The sequence below is a fragment of the Botrytis deweyae genome (assembly GCF_014898535.1).
Source record: "Botrytis deweyae strain B1 chromosome Unknown BDEW_043, whole genome shotgun sequence".
Classification (NCBI taxonomy): domain Eukaryota; kingdom Fungi; phylum Ascomycota; class Leotiomycetes; order Helotiales; family Sclerotiniaceae; genus Botrytis; species Botrytis deweyae.
This window is the reverse complement of record NW_024066250.1, coordinates 181260-203590: the sequence shown is the minus strand read 5'-3', so window position 1 is coordinate 203590 and position 22331 is coordinate 181260. Positions and strand designations below refer to the sequence as shown.

General features: G+C 42.2%; 5 protein-coding genes across 5 annotated transcripts; 3 read left to right on the top strand and 2 right to left on the bottom strand.

The window, feature by feature from the left end:
- Positions 1-722: 722 nt before the first annotated feature.
- Positions 723-2009, bottom strand: EAE98_011031 (uncharacterized protein; the record flags this gene model as incomplete). The annotated part of the gene is made up of 4 exons (XM_038958653.1): positions 723-1512; positions 1609-1755; positions 1834-1933; positions 1991-2009. 4 exons carry the CDS (start codon positions 2007-2009, stop codon positions 723-725), a joined length of 1056 nt encoding a protein of 351 aa, XP_038805018.1.
- Positions 2010-4561: 2552 nt separating this feature from the next.
- Positions 4562-6137, top strand: EAE98_011030 (uncharacterized protein; the record flags this gene model as incomplete). Its single annotated transcript, XM_038958652.1, has 2 exons — positions 4562-5162; positions 5216-6137. 2 exons carry the CDS (start codon positions 4562-4564, stop codon positions 5920-5922), a joined length of 1308 nt encoding a protein of 435 aa, XP_038805017.1. The 3' UTR covers positions 5923-6137.
- Positions 6138-12499: 6362 nt separating this feature from the next.
- EAE98_011029 (uncharacterized protein) lies at positions 12500-12923 on the bottom strand (the record flags this gene model as incomplete). The annotated part of the gene is made up of 2 exons (XM_038958651.1): positions 12500-12606; positions 12833-12923. The coding sequence occupies 2 exons, from the start codon at positions 12921-12923 to the stop codon at positions 12500-12502; spliced, it is 198 nt and encodes a 65-aa protein (XP_038805016.1).
- Positions 12924-13194: 271 nt separating this feature from the next.
- On the top strand, positions 13195-18030 carry EAE98_011028 (uncharacterized protein; the record flags this gene model as incomplete). Its single annotated transcript, XM_038958650.1, has 3 exons — positions 13195-15988; positions 16035-17755; positions 17806-18030. The coding sequence occupies 3 exons, from the start codon at positions 13195-13197 to the stop codon at positions 18028-18030; spliced, it is 4740 nt and encodes a 1579-aa protein (XP_038805015.1).
- Positions 18031-19748: 1718 nt separating this feature from the next.
- Positions 19749-20782, top strand: EAE98_011027 (uncharacterized protein; the record flags this gene model as incomplete). Its single annotated transcript, XM_038958649.1, has 3 exons — positions 19749-19751; positions 19803-20352; positions 20397-20782. 3 exons carry the CDS (start codon positions 19749-19751, stop codon positions 20780-20782), a joined length of 939 nt encoding a protein of 312 aa, XP_038805014.1.
- Between the last annotated feature and the right edge of the window lie 1549 nt (positions 20783-22331).

Below are 22331 nucleotides of genomic sequence, written 5' to 3'. Positions count from 1 at the left end.
CCATGGCGAGCAATACAATCACATGACTGAAAGCCTTCTCGAGGCTGTATTATATCAAGTCGAGTGATTCGAGAAAGTCACTCTATCAGACTACTATACAGAAATATCCATATCTAGCTAGGTGGCCAGGAAAAATAAGTTTCCAAAGCGCTAATATCACCTCATATTTCATAGAGTGGAGCCTAGAAGTGACTTTTCAACCCGCACCTCCAGTTACAATGAAACATATGGATTGTACGTAGAAACTAGTTAAGTTTTCACAAGGCACATTTCAATAATCTTAGTAATCATCGCTGATGAAGTGTCTATAATGCCTCTCAAATTCAACTGGGAAGAAATTTATGATGGTCTAAATGCCTGGTTAATCCTAGAAATTTACATCTAATATTGCCATACCAAGTAATCGATGAAATACATAGCTATAGTGAAGAAACCCTCCAGGAAAATATCACTGAAACGAAAAGTAGAGATGGCACTAGATTTGTATTAGAGGGAAAGCGCTCTCTACCAAAAAAAGGTCAAGGTATGACCAACCGAAGCTTCCGCGTTTTCGTATCATTGGAGAGATCATCAAAGATCCTAAATCAAATTAAAATGGTCTCCTCCTCCTTTTGACCATTAATGTTATATTCATAATTCTTACCAGAAATGCTCTATTATGATTTCCACCATCCACAATACACGGAGCGTGAAATTAACCATGGGAAAATTCACTTTCACTATCATGCAGCGCCTGTTCCATGCCCCTCCTTCACTTCTCTCTGCCTCTCCACTTGGTGGTTCGCGCCTCCTTGCCCCATGCTTTCCACACCACCCTGCTCCCAGAATCCTCTATGCATATTTCTCCCCTTACACATCCCATAAACATCGAACGGATCAATAAACGTAATCCACCATCTCCTCTCATCCTGATACCCCGTTCCCTCAATCTCCGTCACCCCATCTTTCCCCAAATATATCCTATTATTCCTCGGCAAAAATCTCATCGGATGTCTCCAATTCAACAAGAATGTATTGCAAGTCATAAGCGAAGCTTCAAACACCCAGAAAAACCATTCATATCGAATAATCGGACTAATATCACTAACTTCCCTCCCGGGCTCGGGATGCAAATCTGCGATACTGAAATATTCAACTGTGCGATATATCGTTCTTGTTCCGATCAACGCACTCGATATATAAAGTGTGATTAACACATTATTCAAATTACTCGGCAAAAGCGAATGTTTGTGACATTTCAAGTGGAAATAAGCGGCGAGGAAGACAAATGCTCCTAGAATACCGAGTTGGAGACATAAAGCGGCTTTGAGAAGAGATCGACCTGTTTCTTGGGCATCTTCGGAAAGAGATGAGTTGGCGAGGCGGGCAGCGCCGTTAGCGTTGAGAGCTTCGACAACGGCGGAGATGGCACCGAAAGTGGTGAGGACGCGACCGGGATGGAGAGGAGAGTGATAAGGAACGTAGTAGAGGATTCGGGAGAGGATGAAGTAGTTTACTAGTTCGTAGATGGGTCTGTGTTTTGGTTTGCATTTAGTGCGGATTCGGGTATGTCTTGGTGGATAGCGAGAGTAGAGAAGGAGACGAGGGAGAAATAGGGGTAGGACTTACGGTGCAGCGTAAAGCAGAACTATACTAGCGATATATATATTAAGATTGCTATACTGAAAAGCACCAATTTCTCTGAGGATAAAACCGGCAAGGTATATACATCCGCACCATGGAAGTAGTCCGGTTACTTTCCAACATTTGTAACGACTTCAAGCAATTAGCATAATACCTCGAACAAAATGTTGATGGCCAAAGGAAATTTGTGTGGTGGAGGAAAAAACATACTAGCACTGATATCCATGAGTAACCATAGAAATCGCTATCAAGACCGCAAATATAACGGGTGCTACCTTGTTAGGCGCATAGAAGTAGAGACTATCATCGACTAAATACAGATAATTAATTTATATACTTTCAATTGAAATTTCAACTGCACACATACCAGGCTTGCCGTTCTCCATACTATATTTTGTTGCCGTGGTCAAGTTGCAGTCGTATATATCACAAAGTAAGGGATACCTCCAAGTCCCGAGGTAACACAAGAAAGACACTTCTCCAACTTCCAAAAATGATGAACAACTGAATAATTTCAACAGCGGCACAAACATTCTTCTATATATTTTCCAACCATCAGCCGCACTATGAAAATCTATCAGTTTCTCTCCCTTTTTTCTCATCCGATTCATTCGTAAATCATGTTCTCATTACCTGACCACGCCATCATTTGCGCAAACATACCTCAAAACGCAAGATTGCAAATATTATTGGCTATCTTTCATCTGTCTAGCAGTGCCCCCAAGTCTGGGGAGGCGAAGCCACTAGAGCTAAACGGGCGTGATGTAGCGATATGACTGCCGAGAAATTTATGTCATGATGTTATTTGACGTAATTTTCTCTGACGAATGATGGGTTGCTTGTTCGTTAGCTACATAAACGAAACGAAATACGCTGTATTATGTGAGACGGGAAGAATGATATACCGAGGATGGGAATGTTATTGAATGAGAGATGAAGTATAGGGCTGGGCGCTGCATTTTTCTTTTTTGGGAATATAATTCTTGGAAGGAGATACGGGAGTTTATATTCATTTAATTTAATTTGAGAATACAAACTGATATTGAATTGTTGAACCTGTAATTCTCTTCGAAAAGTAGGTATACAAGATATGGACATAATTAGTCGTCGGGGATCAAGAATTTTACAGACTGTGAGTTTGTGGAATCCCTCTTTTCTTATCAAATTGATAAGTTATATATTAAATTATTATCATCATTAATGTCCTTCATAGGTCGATGACTATGTAGAACTGCCAAGTCGAGGCTCAGCAGCTTACTATATGGTTCAACCATTTCAAGGGAACGAAAGCCAATAGTCGTTCCCATCCGAAGCCTCACACCCCGATTGCTTTTCCGCATAGAAATCGACACTGGGAAGACCATTGACTCAATTGGCACCACTAGCCACGAGGACGTGGCACCTTTTGAGGATGCTCCTAGAGAACGGTGAAAGAGATGGAGAAGATGCCTCGAAGCTTCCTAACGTGTGGATATGGGGTCATTTGATATTTCACACATAAGAAACCACATTTTTTGCCTCTCTTTCTCGGGCTCAACCCCTAGGATAAGTTTACACGTTCAATCGGAGACTCTAATGCGGGCTTGAAGATTACTTGTCCAACACTTTCCTTTGTATTTGCTGCGAAAAATTTATGATCCAGAACTTCCTTCGAAAACTAATTTTGAGAAATGTTCTTGTCCTTGAGCATTCCAAGTGGTAGAAGAATTCATTCCTACAATCTAGACGCGTTTGATATTTTGTATGAAGTGCAGAGTCGATTATTAATCGAATTGATTCCATAGTTCCGATTGAATGTTTAGAATCATTCATATTACACCGTTAATATTGAATGTTTTCTTAAGCATAATTCTTTACTCTTGAGCCACTTTCTGATACACGTCAAACCATGAGCCAAGTTCTTCTTTTGTTGCCGCATGGAACACTTGTTTACGCCTTTCGTGAAAATTGTGTAAACTGCCTCAGAGATATCGTATCCGTGCGATGCAGTGATAATGCCGGTAAGGCGTTGGGCGCCTAGAGTCGCAATTGAATCTGATCGCAAATCAGATAATTGCATAGTCAGACGAGTTTCATGCGTATCCCATTTTGGTAGCTATCCTCTGTTTCGTGGACCTTATCGTCAGCTCAATTAAATCTTAATCATTTTCTAGCTGTTCAAAATCTCCAATTACAAATCTACATCATCACAACTCGACAAATTACGATTAATCCCATGGGCTCTCTGGTATTATTGCAATCAGAAGTTCGTACCCAGAAACAACGTACAGACTGAGATTCCGACTTTGCTGGCCATTTTTAACATCTTTCCGAACGTTCTCAAATAATATTCTCAAATACGAGTAGAGGTCCCTGTAACTGTGGGGAAATATTTGTGATCTATCATCAACCGCTCAACTTGATAGCATGTGCAGTAGTAACCTTGTTCCAATAAACTTTGAGTGCGAAACGCGGGGCTGAAATTCTCCAAGTATTACAAGACGGAGTTGAGAACATGAGAACGGGTGAGTTGCAGAATTTCAGACCCTCAAAAAGTTTATTCTGACATTTGAAACACACTCTATATGTTGTCGTTTGAATAACGATCACCCCCTTGAGGGATTTCGAACTTCTGTTACGGGCTACGCAAAGTATGCAGATGCTTAGAACGGGATTGTATTCAATGAGGAAGAAAACTATTCGAGTATAGGACCGATTTTACACACTTCCGGCTCTTCATTGTTCCATTGTCGCGAACCTTTCCAGAATTTCTGGAATGATGTTTGCCGGTAGCGATCGCATGAGCTTATACTGAAACATGGAATCGCTCTGGAATAATGAGTTAGATGTCACTCCTTACAGCCTGACTATAAAATCTAGAGGTTAGCTCTTGATACTTAAACAGCAACTAACATTGCTTTTTCTGTTTATTCATTCGTTCACTTAAATTATATTTGACATGAGAACTACTTTCGCTTCTGCACTCCTGGCGAGCGCCATCACTTTTCCTTACCTCTCTTGCGCACAAAAGTTTGTTCAAGTCCCCATAGCTCGAGTCAGCAATGGTGACCCTTTCGTCTCAGCAGTCAACGTCGCCGTTGGCAACCCACCGCAGAATATGACCGCCATCTTGGACACAGGTAGCAGTGACTTCTGGGTGCCGGCAACTGGGAGCAAACTCTGCGCCGATCCTAAAAACCAGTGCATTGCATCCGACAAGAAGTTTTCAACAGGGTCTTTTGCTTCCAACAGCTCTACTACCTTTGTGGCGGGAAAGCCGAATTTTTTTGCAATCTATAGTGGCGGCGTGAATGTCACGGGGACATTTATGCAAGACTCGATCCGTCTTGGGAACACTGAACTCAAGAACAATACCATGGGTCTGAGTACACAAGGGTTTCTACCCACCGCCCTTTTTCCAGTTATGGGGATTGGTTTTGCAGCTCAGGAGTTCTCTGCGACGGATCAGAACCCAACGCCATATGAGAACCTCCCATTGGCTATGAAATCGGCAGGCTTGACCAATACCGCTGCTTATGGTATTTACCTCAACGATTTTAGTATGTGTCTCCTTTTCTTTACCTATAAAATTTTGCACTAACATTTATTTCAGGGTCTGCTGAAGGTTCGATCATCTTTGGTGGTATGGATACCGCCAAGTTCACTGGCAACATGACCATGCTACCAATACTCGAAAATGCCAATGGCCAAGCTACCGACTTCGTAATATCAGCTACTTCTCTCGCAATCACAGGAGGATCCAACAATAAACGTGCCACCACGAATATAGCTCTACCAAACAAACAAACTCCCGTACTTCTGGATACCGGAAATCCTTCAATTGACATCCCATTACCCGCCGTCGAAGCGATCGGCAACGCCCTCAACGCGAACCCAGGCCCGGATGGCTCAATGCAGGTCACCTGTGACATAGCCAACAAGGGCATGAACATGGTCTTCGGCTTCTCGGAAACCACGATCCAGGTCCCGATCGAGATGATGCTCACGCCTGCAAAGAACCAAGATGGAACGCAGGCGAAGGATAACAATGGTAACAACTTATGCGTCGTTCCGGTCAACCCGACCGCCAATGAAGATGATCTCCTCTCGTTCGGAGCCCCGTTTTTCTCGGCAGTCTATGCTGTCATGGATTTGCAGAATAAGAAGATTGGGCTTGCTCAGGCTAAGGTCAATGCTACGGAGTCGAATGTCCAGGAGATCACAGCTCAAAATGGTAATTCTCCTGTGACTGTACGCGCGGACTTTAAGTCTAGAAGCTGGGATTCGAGGAGACGTATGTTTAGGGTTCCATCAGTATGAACCATCATACACTTCGATTTCTTGCAAGCTTACCACCGAGGTCTAAAAAGTACTACCCTAGTCGCATTACCGTAGTAGACGCAGTCGCAATAAAAGTGACAGTCTCACTTGTGCATAATAAAGAGCATTCGAACGTGTTGTTTTACAGGATACCCGAGGTTCAGATCTCTGAAGTAGTTGGATGCAAGGAATCTATAAGCTCAGTTCTTTAGTTAGTAATAATTTAATAATTAAACTATAATCAGACGTCGTATGTGGGTGACTTGATATCGCTTGTGATTTTAGTTTAGTTCAGTCTCTCTTTCTCTCAAACAAAGGGAGGATAATATGGATTTTCAAATCTTACAGCGAAGGAATAAGCTGTAGTTTTCTGAATAACTTCGAATATATTGTTAGAGTAGATAATAGCAATGAATCAACTAGGTGTAATGTAGCACAAAGACTTTTCATTAATTCTTCTAAACTATGAAAATTCTACAATTTATAATTGTGTGTAAGTTGGCGTCGGCCCGAAGTAGCCCTATAGGGGCTACTCACGTGCCCTCGCCAGCCCTTACACGGATTGACCGTGACATATATATATGGTGATAAATTTTATTTTATTTTATTTATTTATTTTATTTTATTTTATTTTATTTTATTATTTATTTTATTTTATTTTATTTTATTTTATTTTATTTTATTTTATTTATTTTATTTTATTTTATTTTATTTTATTTTATTTTATTTTATTTTATTTTATTTTATTTTATTTTATTTTATTTTATTTTATTTTATTTTATTTTATTTTATTTTATTTTATTTTATTTTATTTTATTTTATTTTGCCCGAGAGAAAGACAAACATCACATTCTTGAGATTTCAAGGGCAATGCACCGTGATTTGACTTATCCCAAGCTTATTTATACCTCAGAATTTATTTTCCAATACCTTTTCTCCTTTCTCCATTCTCCTTTCTCCTTATCTTCAATAGTGAGATTCTGCATCCAAAAAGTCTCAAAGACATAAGTCCAGATTACGCTATAGAAGAGCTCATGAAAATAATCTGAGAAGAAAAACATCAGAAATCTCGAAAAAGCTGTATAATCTCAGAGATACTATACTTTCCAGTTCGATCTGGTGAGAACACAACTGATGCATTTTACTACCTCTTATAGGAAATTATTGAAGTATCTAGTCGAAAAAAGGGTGAGTATATAGTAGGATATGTAATTGATAGGTTGTCTCTACGTAGGAGAAAAAACAGGCCGAAATTGACCAATGCGTAATACTTCTCTCTACGCGTTGTTTTGGTGAGGGTGCACGTACCATTGCATAGTGGTAAATTCCGGCCTGTTTTTTCTCCTACGTATAGGTTGTTGAGGATCGAAACGCGTTTAGTTTATAGGGCTGAGCGTCACATTTTCCTGTTTTGGGAATGCGATTTTTTGGATGAAATGGAGGACTGTACGGGGTATATCCGTTCAAAACCATATATTGGATAAGTGCTCGATTTTCTCTGATACCCCCTTAATCTTTTAATCATACACATCCCGCATCTCATGTATAGCCCCATACCTACCCGCATTCATCATCATCATCATCATCATTATCATCAAAAAAACACACAACACAACACAAATCCACATCCTCACACCCTCTCCTCAGAAAACCCCTCAAACCACACTTTATTACATATCACAAACCATCCCAAGAGAATCACTCCTACCCTATACACTTTTTCCCGTTCCATACTCCAAAAAGCACCCACTTTTCATTCTTTATTCACCTTAAAAAAATAAGAGAAAGACATCTATCCATCTATCTCTATCTATCTACCTACCTACCTACCTACCTACCTACCTACCTACCTACCTACCTACCTACCTCTAATCAAAACTCCTACATAGAAAGATATTCATTCATTCATCCATTCATACATATCTATACAATATTCACCAGCAAAAAAAAAAAAAAAAAAAAAAAAAAAAAGCAATAAGAAAAAAAACCAATAAATTTTATCAACCTATCTAGATTTTCACATCGTAGGAAATAGCAGTAAGTACCTACCTATTAAAGCCTATGATCCAAATCCATACATTCCATTATAATTCTCTTCTTTCTTTCTTTCTTTCTTTCTTCCTCCCTTCTCAATACCCCATATACACCTACCAACCCAGACTCCCTCCTCGGATTCACAAGCAAACAATGTTTAGGAGACTCGGGTATTATATGTCTATATTATAATCTCTACTTCTTTATCTACTTCTCCTCAACCGTTCATTTATAGCCCTGCGGTACAGCTCATCTCTCCTTTACGCACTCAATAAACATACTCGACTTTCGATATTCAAGCGCTATGTCAAGATCCACTGCTGACTGTTGATCTCCTTGATTCCAGCGAAAGGAGATAATGATACTTCCGCCATCGATTTGGCACAAGGAATTAATGCGTAGCATTCTCTACGGTAATCTATGACGAAGATGGGAGGACGGGGGTTAGTTGGAATTTAATTATTTGCGATAATAGGGGGATGGGACGAGGGAGAGAAAAAAATTGAAAGGTAGGAGGGTTATTGGAGGAATGGGAAGATGAGAAAAAGAGGTATTCAATGTACAATTACTATCTCGCTATTCAGGTGGCAATGGTCTCAACAAGCTGCCATCCTGACGAGATTTTGACTAGATAATGTTGCATGAGCTATTGAAACTTAGGTCTTCTAAAACATATGGTCTTGCCATATCGTAGATGCCATTAGTAGCAAAGTCCCGCGAGAGAAAATACAGCTATTCGCAATGTGTAATTGTCACTTGACCATATTTATCACTTGACCATATGTAAACCAGAGATGAAAGCTGTAGGTGCGATGCGTGTCTTTGAAAGATACTCGCAGACCACTTAGGATGCAGAGCCTGCCAAGATTTCATATGACGAAGCCTTCAAGGTTGCGTACGATGAAGCCGCCAAAGTCTCATATGCCGAGCCTGGAAAACTTTCCGACAATGAGACAGCGAACGTCGCCTATGACGAAGCGGTGACTTTGGTCTACGATGAGCCTGCCAAAGTAAGTTATGATCAACCAGCGTAGGTCGCAGGCGACGTATATCTTTGTAAGGCGATCTGCAACCCCGCCCAAGCAGCTATAAACTGACTCAGGAAACATCACAGAGATATTAAGGACCCAACCATCTGATTCGGTGGGTTACAGAGACTGTGATGGGCGACCCATTTGCTGAAAGGATAAGAATCCATCAAGAGAAAAGGAAGTATAAGACATATGACATGCTGATGTGAAGATCTATACATCAGAGTAGTTTTTACAGACAGTACACTTGTATGGTTGCTTCTTCTGTTTGAAATAGTGATTGAGATGCTGAACGCTTTATATATATGTCGTGGCAACAATAAAAGATTGAGTATGATTTTCAACTTTATGATGCTTGGCTTCAAGCAGTCGAGCATAGCTACTTCTGCAAAAGATGAACTGACTTCCAAAAGTTCCATTGCAGCCGACTTTTCCACACTGCACCGACAAGGAAGGAAGACCTTATTTAGGATCGACTTTCACATTTGCGGTCGGATACATATCTTGTCCTAGCAAGCATCATGTGAAAATTGAAATCATCTACAGCATGTGAAGCCGAAGTGACGTCTAGTTCTAGTTTCATGGCAAGCTTAGACGAAGTGGACAATGGACAGTTCGTATTTTCTGCCCGTCAAATTCGTGGGGTTCCGTGCTAGGATGAATTTTTGGACATGGTTTGGTGATCGACGATGATAACTTTGATGTTATTGTCAAGGCGGTATAAGACTAAGCCCAACGCACGATGACGCCAATGGAACATACTCAGGGAGTTGAGATATTTTGGGGAGAAAGCTTTGATGTTGTTTGGTGTGGTGAATTGTTCCATTAAAAGAAGATGGTTAGTGGTCGTGAGCGAGAAGGCTATTCATGGTAAGTGATGCGAATATTTCGTATACACCGGCTTGGAGTATGCGAACGGATCAGCATTTGTCCTGGACGAAGAGATTATCATTCGTAAAACCTTCGTATATATCTTTGTCCCAATTCTTTGATACGTATGGTAATAGAAGTTTATTGGAGATCTGCAGCTGCCGACGATGATAGATCGAGTCATCCATGCAGCCTGCCGCAGCGTTTGGAGATCTTCGTGAACTATAATAGGTGATATCGGTTTCCGTGTTACAGGATCATCAATGCCGGCATTATCAGGAAAATGCAATATAGTACAGAAGAACCGCACAACGCAAAAACTGTAAATATTAGAAAATAACCATAGCATGTCGTGATAAGCTTGAGTTGAAATCTTACCTCCCCGTTAGTCACATATCCGAAGTATCCTCATCGTGAATAGGTATCTGATGTGTTGAGCCAGCAGGTGAGCCCATCAAAGTTTATGTGAGATTATCCAAGGAATAAGCATCCTCAAGAAGATAGTCGGGGATGTTTCCGAAGCTTCTCTCATCCTTCTCTTGATCCTTTGATATCTTCTTTTACGTAGGTACTTAAGTCTCAGCCCCCCAATCGCAGCTCAAGTCTAAAAATAACAAAAAGTAAAAGTCGTTAGTGAGCAATGTAGCTGAAGAGTTGAGAACAAAGCGATAACATTCGACCATACCATACTGCGTCGACAGTGTAGATCTGTTAGAGAACTCAATGCTTGAATCATACCGGCGAAACGTCGCTTGTCCTTACTTGTCATTTGGTTAGCCCAATGATATTCCGCTTCGGCCGATGAGGAATTTATACATTCACGTGATAGCATCCCACGACCATTGTGCATGAACAAATCACATATCATTGGCATCTATCCCGCCTTGATACAGGGAAATAGGGGTGCGTGTTATCCTATGAGCCTATCAACCCACCGGTCGTCTGCAGAGGCTTAATGCGGGACATCTGGATATCAAGATGATTCGAAGCTTTGATCGCCATAAGATTTTGGATGTTTGTCTTTCCATGTTTGAACGGGCGGGCTTGATACCGGTATGAGCAGATGAAACATTACTCTATTGGAAGATTCGTCCAACGGATCTCAAATGCAATTTCCTTTCTCTGCAAAAGTAGATTATGTATATCAAAGGCATCCACGAAGACGTGATCTAGGTATATCAGACTCGTGGTACACCGCTCTTTTCCGGTATAAAAGTCCCATTGTACCAAATTACCTGGGTCGTTACACTGTGTTTCCGTGTATGTATATTTGACGGGTAGCCGCAGGTATATCTTGAGGGCAAGGGATCCAAGGATCTTTTTTCTGACAGATTTAGAAGCGTACGAAAGGGCCATGGTTGCACGTACATTTCCGTTCCCCCTCCCCCTGAAACTTCGAAGAGGCTGTTAGTGTCACGATGGCATCTTTCCTTCGCACCCTTCTCTTTCCAATCTCAATCCCTGGTTAGATCCTCTCTTTTGCCGGCCCCCAATTCCCCCTCCCTTCATGCAGTTTGCTGCAGCAGCTTGGTGGTACGGACAGAGCCAGTCGCGCCGTGTGTCTCCTTTTTTAAACTTTTATCCACGGTTGGTGGTTCGGAATGGAATCATTCGATTAAATTAAAAATGGAGAGAGGTTCATGGGTTCCCCAGGAGATGCAGCTGCCATTGTTTGTTGGTTGGTTGGTGAGTTTGTAATTTGCAAGCATAGACCTTTCATAGAGATACTCCGTAGATACCAAGTACGTACATATCGACGAGATTTGACTTTGACTTTGACCATGGATGGAAACTTTGATCAATTCGTGGATGTTCTGTATCATGATTGCTCTTCCCGATTGATCGCTTTCTTTTTTTTTCATTCTTCTTTCCTTTTTGTGGATGTCGGGACTGGAAGGAGTTTGGGTCGGGTGGATTTGGTTTCTCTTGTTTCTCTTGTCATGAAGATCATCGATCCATATGGCCAACCAGCACGGGCCCAAATTGATACACAGCAGACTTCTTGACTGCAATTGTGACTGCCCTCTGCACTGTTCAACTGCACTGTGCATTTTCGCCCATGAACCATGAATGAAAACGGAAATGAGTGTGTAAACTCATAAACTGGTCAATGTAAATCATATCCTTAATCAAAATCCAATCAAATTTCTCTTTTTTGAATTTGAATGAAATTTTTGAAGAGAACAATAATCGAATCAGTCTTCACTCTTAGTTTTCAGTCTTTACTCTCAATTTTCAGTCGTCACTCTCAATTTTCAGTCTTCAGTCATCACTCATCACTCATCCGATTCTCTACCCCCTTCCCTTCCCTCCCCTTCATTCATTCACGGGAAAAGTATATTTTCTTTTGGGACATACACATACCACTCTTCTCTTTACCCGTTGCAACCCTTGAAGAAAACATTTCCAGAGGCTCTTTTAAGACTTAAAATCTTCAATCCCAGTGGTCGCCATTCCATCGGAGTCGGAGATCCTAGAAATTATTGAGCGACCTGGGTATATATTTCTCCATAGGGGTATCTAATCATTTGTTTACCAGGTACCGCGACCTAAATAGATATGGATATCAAAAGCAGTCAGTGACAAAAACCCAATAAAGTATATGCCCCATATCACGAAATTCACTACTGCACGACCCGTTATTACTCAATAGTTGCTTGGAGTCTTGGAGTATCAACATTATCTTGCATCTGCTGCTGCTGCTGCTGCTTCTGTCTCTGCTTCTCCGCTGTTACAAACGAATCCCGCCCTTGTGTACAGTACAGTACCTTACCTACTTTACAATCTGCCAATTCAATATTTACTTGTCCGACGACAAACAAACAGACGCACAAACAAACGGATAGGAAATCATCTTCCCTCAATTGAACCTCACCACACCTCACTCAATCCTCACCAGCATATGCCAATCTCTAGTCAGTCCCTACCGATTCAATCCCGAGAAAGTAATTTGTCCTGGTAGCACGCAAACAAACTTTCCCCAACATTTCGGCGTGTTTCGAAAAGAGTTTCTGCTGCATCAACCTCTTCCGACGTTTGCTGCCTCAAACATATCTTAGCTCCCATTTAAAATATATTACTTGCAGGTAAATTATCGCAACCGGCAGATAGACGGGAAGCATATTCGAGAAATCTAGAATACGAATCGTTTGAGTGTTTCGCATCGGCAGAGCATTGATACGCAATTGAGAATCGAACTTGACGTATTGATCCAGGTTACAGTCGCAGTGAAGGTGGATCAAACCAGGAACCAATTCGAAGAATCATCTTATAATCCTTTCAAAATTCGAACCAATTTATAATACTTCATGACGGCTCAGCTGCACTTGTGGCCGCCATGCATACCGTCGAGAAGATGCCGAATGCACCGACGAAGCGACTCGGCGTTGACCTGAATGTTGATACTGGCTATAAGGCAAAAAGAAGAGGAAGCATATCTCCGCCCCAGACACTGGAGGCGCAGGCTTCCAGTCCAGAAAATATTACTTCATCGAATCGGGCGCTTAATCTGCGAAGTGGAACAGGGCATTCATTTTTAGATGACATTACACCAGTTGATCCTTCCAACAAAGAAAATGATCCTGAGAATGTGCGAAATAACCGGGATTCTCACGACCTCTCCCTTTCCCCCCGACAAGTTACCCGCGACTCATTGGTAGATCATATGCTACTTTCCTTGGACCAATTCTCTTTCGGGCAGGAAGATTTTAGCTTGCGCAATCCTACACTGGACGAAGATCGATTATATTCCTCCTTTGGTGATGAAGAACCATATCAATCACCTCAAAACTTCGCAGCTAGAGGTGGCAGAGGACACGCTTATTCCTTCAGTTCCGACTACGATCCAGCAGACGATTCAAGTCATTATTCCGACAAGATTTCTCGCAGCCGAAGAAGCAATAGCAGTTCCAACTTCCAAACGGGGTTGACTAGAATCAATAGTATACGCAACGATACAGGTGGATCACTTAGAGGACCTCCAATTCCGCAGCGAGGAGGGAGAAAGAATACCGGTAGTAGTGTTGGGAGTAGTGCGAATAGTTTCGACCTTGGATACGCACAAGTTACAGGCAGCCAGAGGTGGGCGCATGGCTTAGCAGGAAGGTCTTCAAGCTTTGATTACGGAAGCGGTCACCAAGCAACTTCACAATTAAATGCAGGAAGATATATTAATGCAAATGTACCTTCGACCCCTACATACGACTACGACGCTGCTCCCACGCCCACAGTACCTGGTGGTCCACGACGCCCTCGACCTACATCCCCAATTTTGGTCTCAAGACCCGACCCTAGCCTCATCGATCCCCCAATGGAGAAGTTAGAAAGAAAAAGGAGCGCAAAGTCCTCGAAGAGCGCATATAAGTCGAAGGGGTTCACGAACACTGCCAGGCATGACTATGGTCTCAATTTAAATGATCGCAGTAAAGAATTGCCACCCATGCCAGCATTCATCAAAGAGCAATCTCCGCCAAATTGTGGGTCATACTCAAAAACAAAAGATATTCTCGGGTCGCCGCAAGCTTTCACCCAAACGCCCAAGGAACGACCTGGATTCTTCAGAAGGGTTTTCGGCTCTTCCAGGAACAACAATGTTGCGGTACCCGACCCACCACCGTCGCACGGTTCCACTACCTCTACTGAAACGGCGGATCATCCAGGTAGCAAAACTCACATTGCTAACCAGATGAAGTCTAATAACGTAGCACCGTCTCGAGAAAATCCGCAAGCCCCAAAGGAACAACCGCATGTAATCACCAAAAAACCTTCATCATTCTTCCGAAGGCGTAAAAAGTCGGTATCTGAGGCCGAACCCATTCCCGTTCCACCAATGCCGTTGCCACCCATGAAACTCGAGCCACACAAATTGCGACCGGACATTCCAGATTGGCAACCTGAGGCTAGCCCCGTCAGTAGTCTTCGCCAAGTCATGAATCCATACCTTCATAGCCCCGGAAGACCTCCTATTGAAGCTCATGCACCAACGGCTAGTCTCGATCGGCAAGTTAATGATATTTCCGATGATGTTGAAAATAGACGCCATGTAAGAGGCTTTTCTTCAGACTACGATCCAGACCCAAATGCTACCATCAGACAAATACCTCCTTCGAAACCAGCGTCATCGCATGCCGGAGACAGTCGCAAGCCATCTTATTCGTCCATCAAACAACCACGTAGATCGGCAAGTACCAACTTAGCATTACCTGGTGGATTCGATGGGCAGGCCAGAGAGGAACGTGAAACATTTTTCCAAGGTTCTACTGAGAATGATCGTGACGCGAAGTTTAAGTTGGAGATCACGGAAGATGTGCCTGGTAATACACCGTTACCCAGTACGACATCTCCTGGTCGCTCTCCTTCGGTGGCGAGAGATATCGCTCTTGTTGCGGAATACGAAAGAATACATTCCAAACGTTCTCCACCGCCCTCCAAAGTTTTACCGAAATCAGAGCCCAAGGCAGCAGAGTCTCCTTTGGATTCACCTCTAAGCAAGGTGGGTTCTAATGACAGTCAGGAACTACCAGCAGGTCCTGCCAAAGAAGAAGATTGGATCGTTCTTTCTCCTTCTAAATCGGAGTTTCCAGAGAAAGATCGTGTTTGGTTGGAACCTGGATCATCTGAAGATGATCTGCCAGGTACAAATACCTTAAAACCTAAATTCGCAAACTCGATTGCAGCTACAGGATCTACAGATACCATATACAAATCGGCTGTCAGTCTACCACTGTTGCAAGTTGAGGGACAAGAAGAAGGTCCCCCTTCCAGTCCACCTACTATGTCCGATAGAGAATATGTTGAGCCATTTGATGACTCTGAATCAGAAGGAGTTGACGACGCACAACCTACGGAGGAAGACCTAATTAGAGCACAGAAAATTTACGATGGCAATGAGGATTTCATTCAAAAAGAAAAGGCGACGGCATGGATGGGAGATGAGGGAGTTGTTCGAGCAAGGACGCTAACAGCTTACATGAGCCTTTATGACTTTGCGAATCTTAATATTCTTGCCTCGATGCGTGTAGTGTGTGGCAGATTAGTGCTCAAGGGTGAAAGTCAACAAGTTGACAGAATCTTGGACGCGTTCTCGAAGAGATGGTGTCAGAGCAATCCCAACCATGGATTCAAAGCTACTGGTAGGTTTGCGAGTTTATCTAAAGTGTATCAAGCTAATATTATTAGATGTCGTACATACAATTTGTTACTCGGTTCTTCTGCTCAACACGGATTTGCATCTTGCCGATATTGAACAAAAGATGACTCGTAGTCAATTCATTAAGAATACAATGCCTACGATCCGTCGAAGTGTAGCAGAGTCTGCGCATGAATTTGAGCCTAGTAGGCCTACAGTGCTCCCTGGAAAAAGTTCTGCTTTTGATGACCCTCATGTCAATGACGAAAACTCCGACGCTATATCAATTGAAGCTTTTGAAAAACCTTCTTGGAGGTCTTCATTCAAGCCTGCGCCACGTCCAGATCCTGATAATCCAAGTGCTCCTACACCTTTAGATTATGATACTCCCATGGATGATTGTGGCCCCTTGGTCAAGGCACCTTTCCGCGGAACATTACGTACGTGGGAAGTACAGGTTGAGATTGTTCTCAAGGATTTTTACAATTCTATCCGGAATGATCGGCTTCCATTGTTTGGCGCCGTCGATAGGTTACAAATGCCGGCTTCATCATCCAGCACTCTTTCAGTATTCACCAATGGTATGTTGCGCCGTTCTCCTAGTGTTCTGAGTAAAGCTCCCTCAGAATCACCTAGTTATCTTCGTGGAAGAACAGCAGAGACTGTACGCACAAATGGAAAGTGGAGCAATAAGACTAGATCGAGACCTCGTTTATATCCTAACTCAGGAATGGGATCTAGTCGAACTAGTCTGGATGATCAATCATCTATGTGGAGTCCTTCGGTGTCGTCTAGTACCTGGAGCAAGTATTCTCTTGGAAAACATACCTCGATGTCCGTGGACTCTCTTGGTTCGGCATTCCAAGGCGATTATCAACAATCTATTGGATTCGCCAATGCTCTCAGCCAAGCAATTATCCGTGAAGAGACGGTCCATAGCTCAGGAAGTAGGGGCAGTGATCATGAAGAACTTCGTGTTGCCCCCCTACTCGATGATGAATCTTTAGAACTGGCTGGTGCACCATGGGCCAAGGAAGGTATGGTCAAGCACAAGCATCATCTGGAAGCTCTCGACAAGAAAGCGAAGGACCGTAACTGGATTGAAACATTTGCTGTTATCGAAAAGGGCTACATGAGCTTGTTCTCTTTCTCCACAAAGAATGTCCGCAAGCCTAAAACTAGTGGCGGAGTTGTTGGTGGTGGAAATTGGCAAGAGAATGCCGAGAATCTTGGTTCATTCCTCCTCCGGCAAACTATCGCTAGTGCCCTTCCTTCTCCAGGCTACTCCAAAGCTCGCCCTCATGTCTGGGCGCTTTCCTTGCCCACTGGAGCAGTACATCTCTTTCAAGTAGGTACAGCAGATATCGTCAAAGAATTTGTCACAACAGCCAATTATTGGAGTGCTCGGTTATCAAACCATCCTCTCGTAGGTGGTATCAGTAATATCGAATACGGCTGGTCTGATGAAATTGTCAACAACGCCTTGGTCACTGCGATCAATGAACAGAATACCAGACCATCAACTTCTGGTGCTAGGCCCAGCATGCAGAGCTCTCTAAGATCGAGCTTGGATCACGGCTATGTAGGAGGGGTTAGATCAAGATTGCCAGGTGATAGAATTGCTATAAATGATTGGAGTCCTCCAATACAGAGCATGAGAGCTAGTAACTTGATGGAGCCGGATCAGTTGAAAACACTGACTGCTTATGTGCAGAGTATTGAGGAAGAATTGCAGAAACATAATATGTTGAGAAATCCAATGCTTCTAGCTGTAAGTATTACAATTCTTCTTCGTGGTTCACTTTCACTAACCTAGTACAGTATTCACCGCGTCATCCTAACGCACAAAAAGCAATGGCGAATTGGGAAAAGAAATCTTCATATTTGCTTCGTGAAATCGTAAAGTTCACAACATATATTGATAGTTTACATGCAGCCGAAATTGGCAGGCAAAGAATCTATCATGAAAGAGCGGCACATCAAGCCGTCGCCGAGGGAAAAAATGAAGATGAGGAGGCAGAAGTTGATACCACAATCACTGGATGAAACTGAAGCAATTTTTATTGCATGAAAAAACAATTAAGATACATTACGACGATTATGTATATACGATACGCATGACGCTGCCCTCAAAAAACTTCCGATAATTTGTTCTCTTGACGGATGACAGATGGGAGGAATGATTATATGGCGAGTATGGCAGGAAAAGGAAAGAATGGCGTTTATCAAGCTTTTGGGGTGAGGATGTAGGACGTTTTAATCTGTTGGCACTTTGATGAGTAGTGCGCTTCTTGTTACTACTTTGCTATTTAATTGGCATTGGTTTTGCTTTTAGTTGGCCCAAATTGCTTATTGAATTTGATTGGGCGCGTTGTTGGTTGGTTGGTTGGCTGGTTGTGGTTATACCCCGTTCGCTGTTGTTGAGTTTGCTTTTGCGCTTTCTTGCTTACTGGCTTGGATTTTGTTTTTTGCTTGTCTGAAATGGGAGAGGAAGATAAGAAAAGAGGTGGATCAGAGAGAAAGGCCGAAAAGAGAAGAGGAAATAGGGGTTCGCTTGTGATGGTCACTTGAGAATCAGGGAACAGATTTGAAATGTCTTGACTTGGATTAGCTCGGGTTCGCTTTTTAGTGGGGAAAGAAGGCAAGGGAGAGTCGCTGTGTATATTTATGTGTATTAATAATTTGGCTTTGCTTGTCTATACTAGCTGGTGCTTTGTGGATGTTGCGAGAGGAACAGAGACGGTGGATGAAGATGAGGAACGCGGAGTACGAGAGGTAGTTAGGGAAGAAGAGGAAGAGAAAATTCATGAGGATAATAATATATTTGTTATATTGAAACTTACTTTATGCTTGAGTTTGTGCATGTATACTTTTACAATTCTTATGTCTTCAGGTAATCTAGTTAGGAGAAAGTATAAGTATTTTCCCCGAGCCGGTACGGTTGGTCAATGAATATTCGCACTTCCTGCCATTGTGTTTCCACTTGCGACACATGAATTAATCTCAACATCTATTGAATACTTGGAATTCGCACCGAGAGAACCTGTGAATTCCACTCTCCGAATTACCAATACTATCTATCAGCAAAGATTCAAATACACAAAAAAACTCTTATACTAGATAACACAATCGATCGATTCAAATTCCCCACATCGCTTAAGTACTCCACACAATCGCATCCACCTAAGCGCCTGTCCTGTCTCATCAATGTGCACTCGCACACACGGAGTACATGAACCAACCAATAAATCGTCAGGTGGGGTGGGGAAAGGGATCTGCCACACCATTTATCCCTGCGAATGGAAAGGTGTGTTGATATCCAATGGATTCCAATGGATTCGGATCAATTGAGGAATATTACAGCGCATCGCTGAGGAGAGATTGGGTGTGTTGGGTGGGTGTGTTGGGTGGGTGTTGATTTGGTTGTGGAGATGGTTGTGGAGATGGATGTTGGTTTTCTGGATTGGATAGGATAGGCTGTTTGGATGGATGGAAATGAGGGATGGGTAAATTTAAATGGTGTTGGTTGGTGGGATTGGATACTCGTACTCGGATGGTTGCGGGTTTTGTTAAGAAGAGGTATATATTTTGAAGTTTTGGTTGTGGTATCCAAATCACATCTAATTAGAAGAACTCGAGAACCAGATTATATATTTGGAAATCTCAGAATATTACAACAATTCCGAGTATCCAATTCCCTCTATTGATGGACTAAACTTGTGACTACGAATCTTACGCCATCATTCACTTCAAAGCCTCATAGTATGGTAATTACCCCCTCGAAAACACGCAAAGTAGATATACTAAGCGAAATTCAGGCCGGATTAGAAATCATAGGAGCGATATCTGCCGTATCGGGCTTACTAGAATTCACCATTAGTCTTCTCAGCCGACTGCGAAAAACCTACAACGACCAGAAAAACTCCTCACAAGTGCTCGGGGCTCATGTCGTTGAGATCCAAGGAATTCTGACCATCCTCGAGCTAGTGAAGCATGAAGCTAATTTGCGCACTGCGGCCGTTCTCTCCGAAATTGAGAACATTCGCAAGATCGCCGTGGAGCTGATCGGTAACCTAGAATTAATGGTATCGGGGGACAAGAGCCAAGCACGGCGTTTTGCCCATCAATTCCTACAGGGGACCAAAGAGCAGGAGACGCTCGCAAAGCTGATGGAGCGGCTTGAGCACGCAAAGTCAAACTTGGGTCTGGGTTTACATGTTGCTCACGTGGGAGTGACGCAGTTCGTAGGTGATAAAGTTGCGATAAATATGGATATTTTGAATCGAGTGGACGGGCTACTTCGGAAGGTATTTGGAGACGATGGAGGGCTTCAGATTGCAGATGTGGTTAAGAACCATCGCCCCGAAAGTATGCTAGTCCACCTCTTGCGAGACTTCGCTAACAGATACCAGAAGATGGACTTGTACATATCAAGAGTGACGAGCTCTCACTCAGAACAGATGGAGATGCGAAAGATGCGGGACGGGTTTCTAGTCGGGTGGTCTTGAAAAATGTGAGCAGAGATCAAGCTCTACAGATCAATGGACCCATTGGAGAAAAGGGGTGGCGAGAGGTATCTCAGCTGGAAATCAGAGACAACGAAGCTGCTGGAAATGGCCTCCAAGTCAACCATGCGATTTCTGAAGATATGTTCATTCAGTTGCTGGCGCATAGAGACCGAAATAAGTCGGATGGTACACTGGGACCAATTTTACAAGTTAGCGCTAGACCTTCTGCGTCTGTTTGTAGTCGTCCTTGCGTTATGCCTAGGATAGAAACTAATGAGGTTAGCGAGTAAGCTGGGGATTAGATCGTGGGCAGCATAATAAATATAATAAATATTTCACTACCTCAGGCTCCGATTAGAAGTATCCCAAGCGACTTTTTAGACATTATAGTACTTGATATGAATTTTTCAATCTCAAATATTTTACCTTTAAAAGATTTAAAAGATTTAAAAGATTTAAAAGATTTAAAAGATTTAAAAGATTTAAAAGATTTAAAAGATTTAAAAGATTTAAAAGATTTAAAAGATTTAAAAGATTTAAAAGATTTAAAAGATTTAAAAGATTTAAAAGATTTAAAAGATTTAAAAGATTTAAAAGATTTAAAAGATTTAAAAGATTTAAAAGATTTAAAAGATTTAAAAATATGAAAATTATTTTGGGTTGAAAAATCCACATAAAGTGCTATAAAATATACTATATTTATCTGGGGTAGAGACTGACTCTTTTAAAGTTTAGCTAGCAGTGTTTCAAAAACCAAAGACAATCGGGATAAATGTTACAATACATTTTTAACGCATCCCCAAGACGACAGAGAAAAAGTTTGCAGTGGCAATGATTACCCAGTTCCCAGTACTTGGAAACGGGTCCAAAAATTCAAGAAAATCCAGATCTTCAAGCAGAGCTGGATACCCAATTCCGATAATTTCCTTTGGATTTAAGGTGGTCCCTGAAAGGGGAAAACATACTTTAAAATCTATCTGGCGAAACCCTGGGAGGTGGATGTAGACTTTCAATAGCATCGTCATTTTGTTTTGGAGTCTCATTCTGACAGTAGCGATCCTCGACGTAATATGGCATTATGTATACATCAGAGCCTGCTTTTTGGCTTCTATATACAGATAAAACCTTGTACCAGCAGGTTTCAAAGAATTGAAAATCTTCGGCAGCAGAATCAAAATCTTGCCAGTGATTTCTACGAAGAAGATTTATGGCGCATATCCAAGTCTGGAGTCAACAAGATTTCAGAAAGCATCTTCATGATCTAGAGCGGATTGGATGATTGTGATGATTTTTTAATTAGATTTTTGAAGTAAAATTGGAAGAATCTTTTGGATCTGCTGTCGGAAATGATCAGAACAAAATGACAGCAGTCATCGTTAGCCGCTGTTTTCCAAAAGAATTCGGTCGGAGTTGCCAAATTTGGATGAATAAATTCAAACGATACACTTGCCACTAAAAGATCATCTCCGAACCATTCCGTCTCTTCCATCCATACCAACATCTACCAATTTATTCCATGAACTGTTATTTGAGATGAAGTTAGTTCGCAGAAAGACATATCTAGAGTCTGCCCTTAACTTAGCTCCTCTTATCCTCCCTGCGGATGTTCTTTTCTATTTAACACAGCGCTAGCTACTCTCTACGAGCGTTGCTACTACAGCAATGGCCTCGTGCAATTGCTTCCACACTTCTGATTCATCAAGTCCATTGTTCCTCGGTAGTCCTCTTCAGATACGCCTGAAGATACGAGCCTTCGGAGTCAATGAGCAGGAAGCCTACGAAGATTTGTTTGGGCGCGCTTGGTTTGAATGGAGGACTTGAAAATGAATGGCTGTGAGG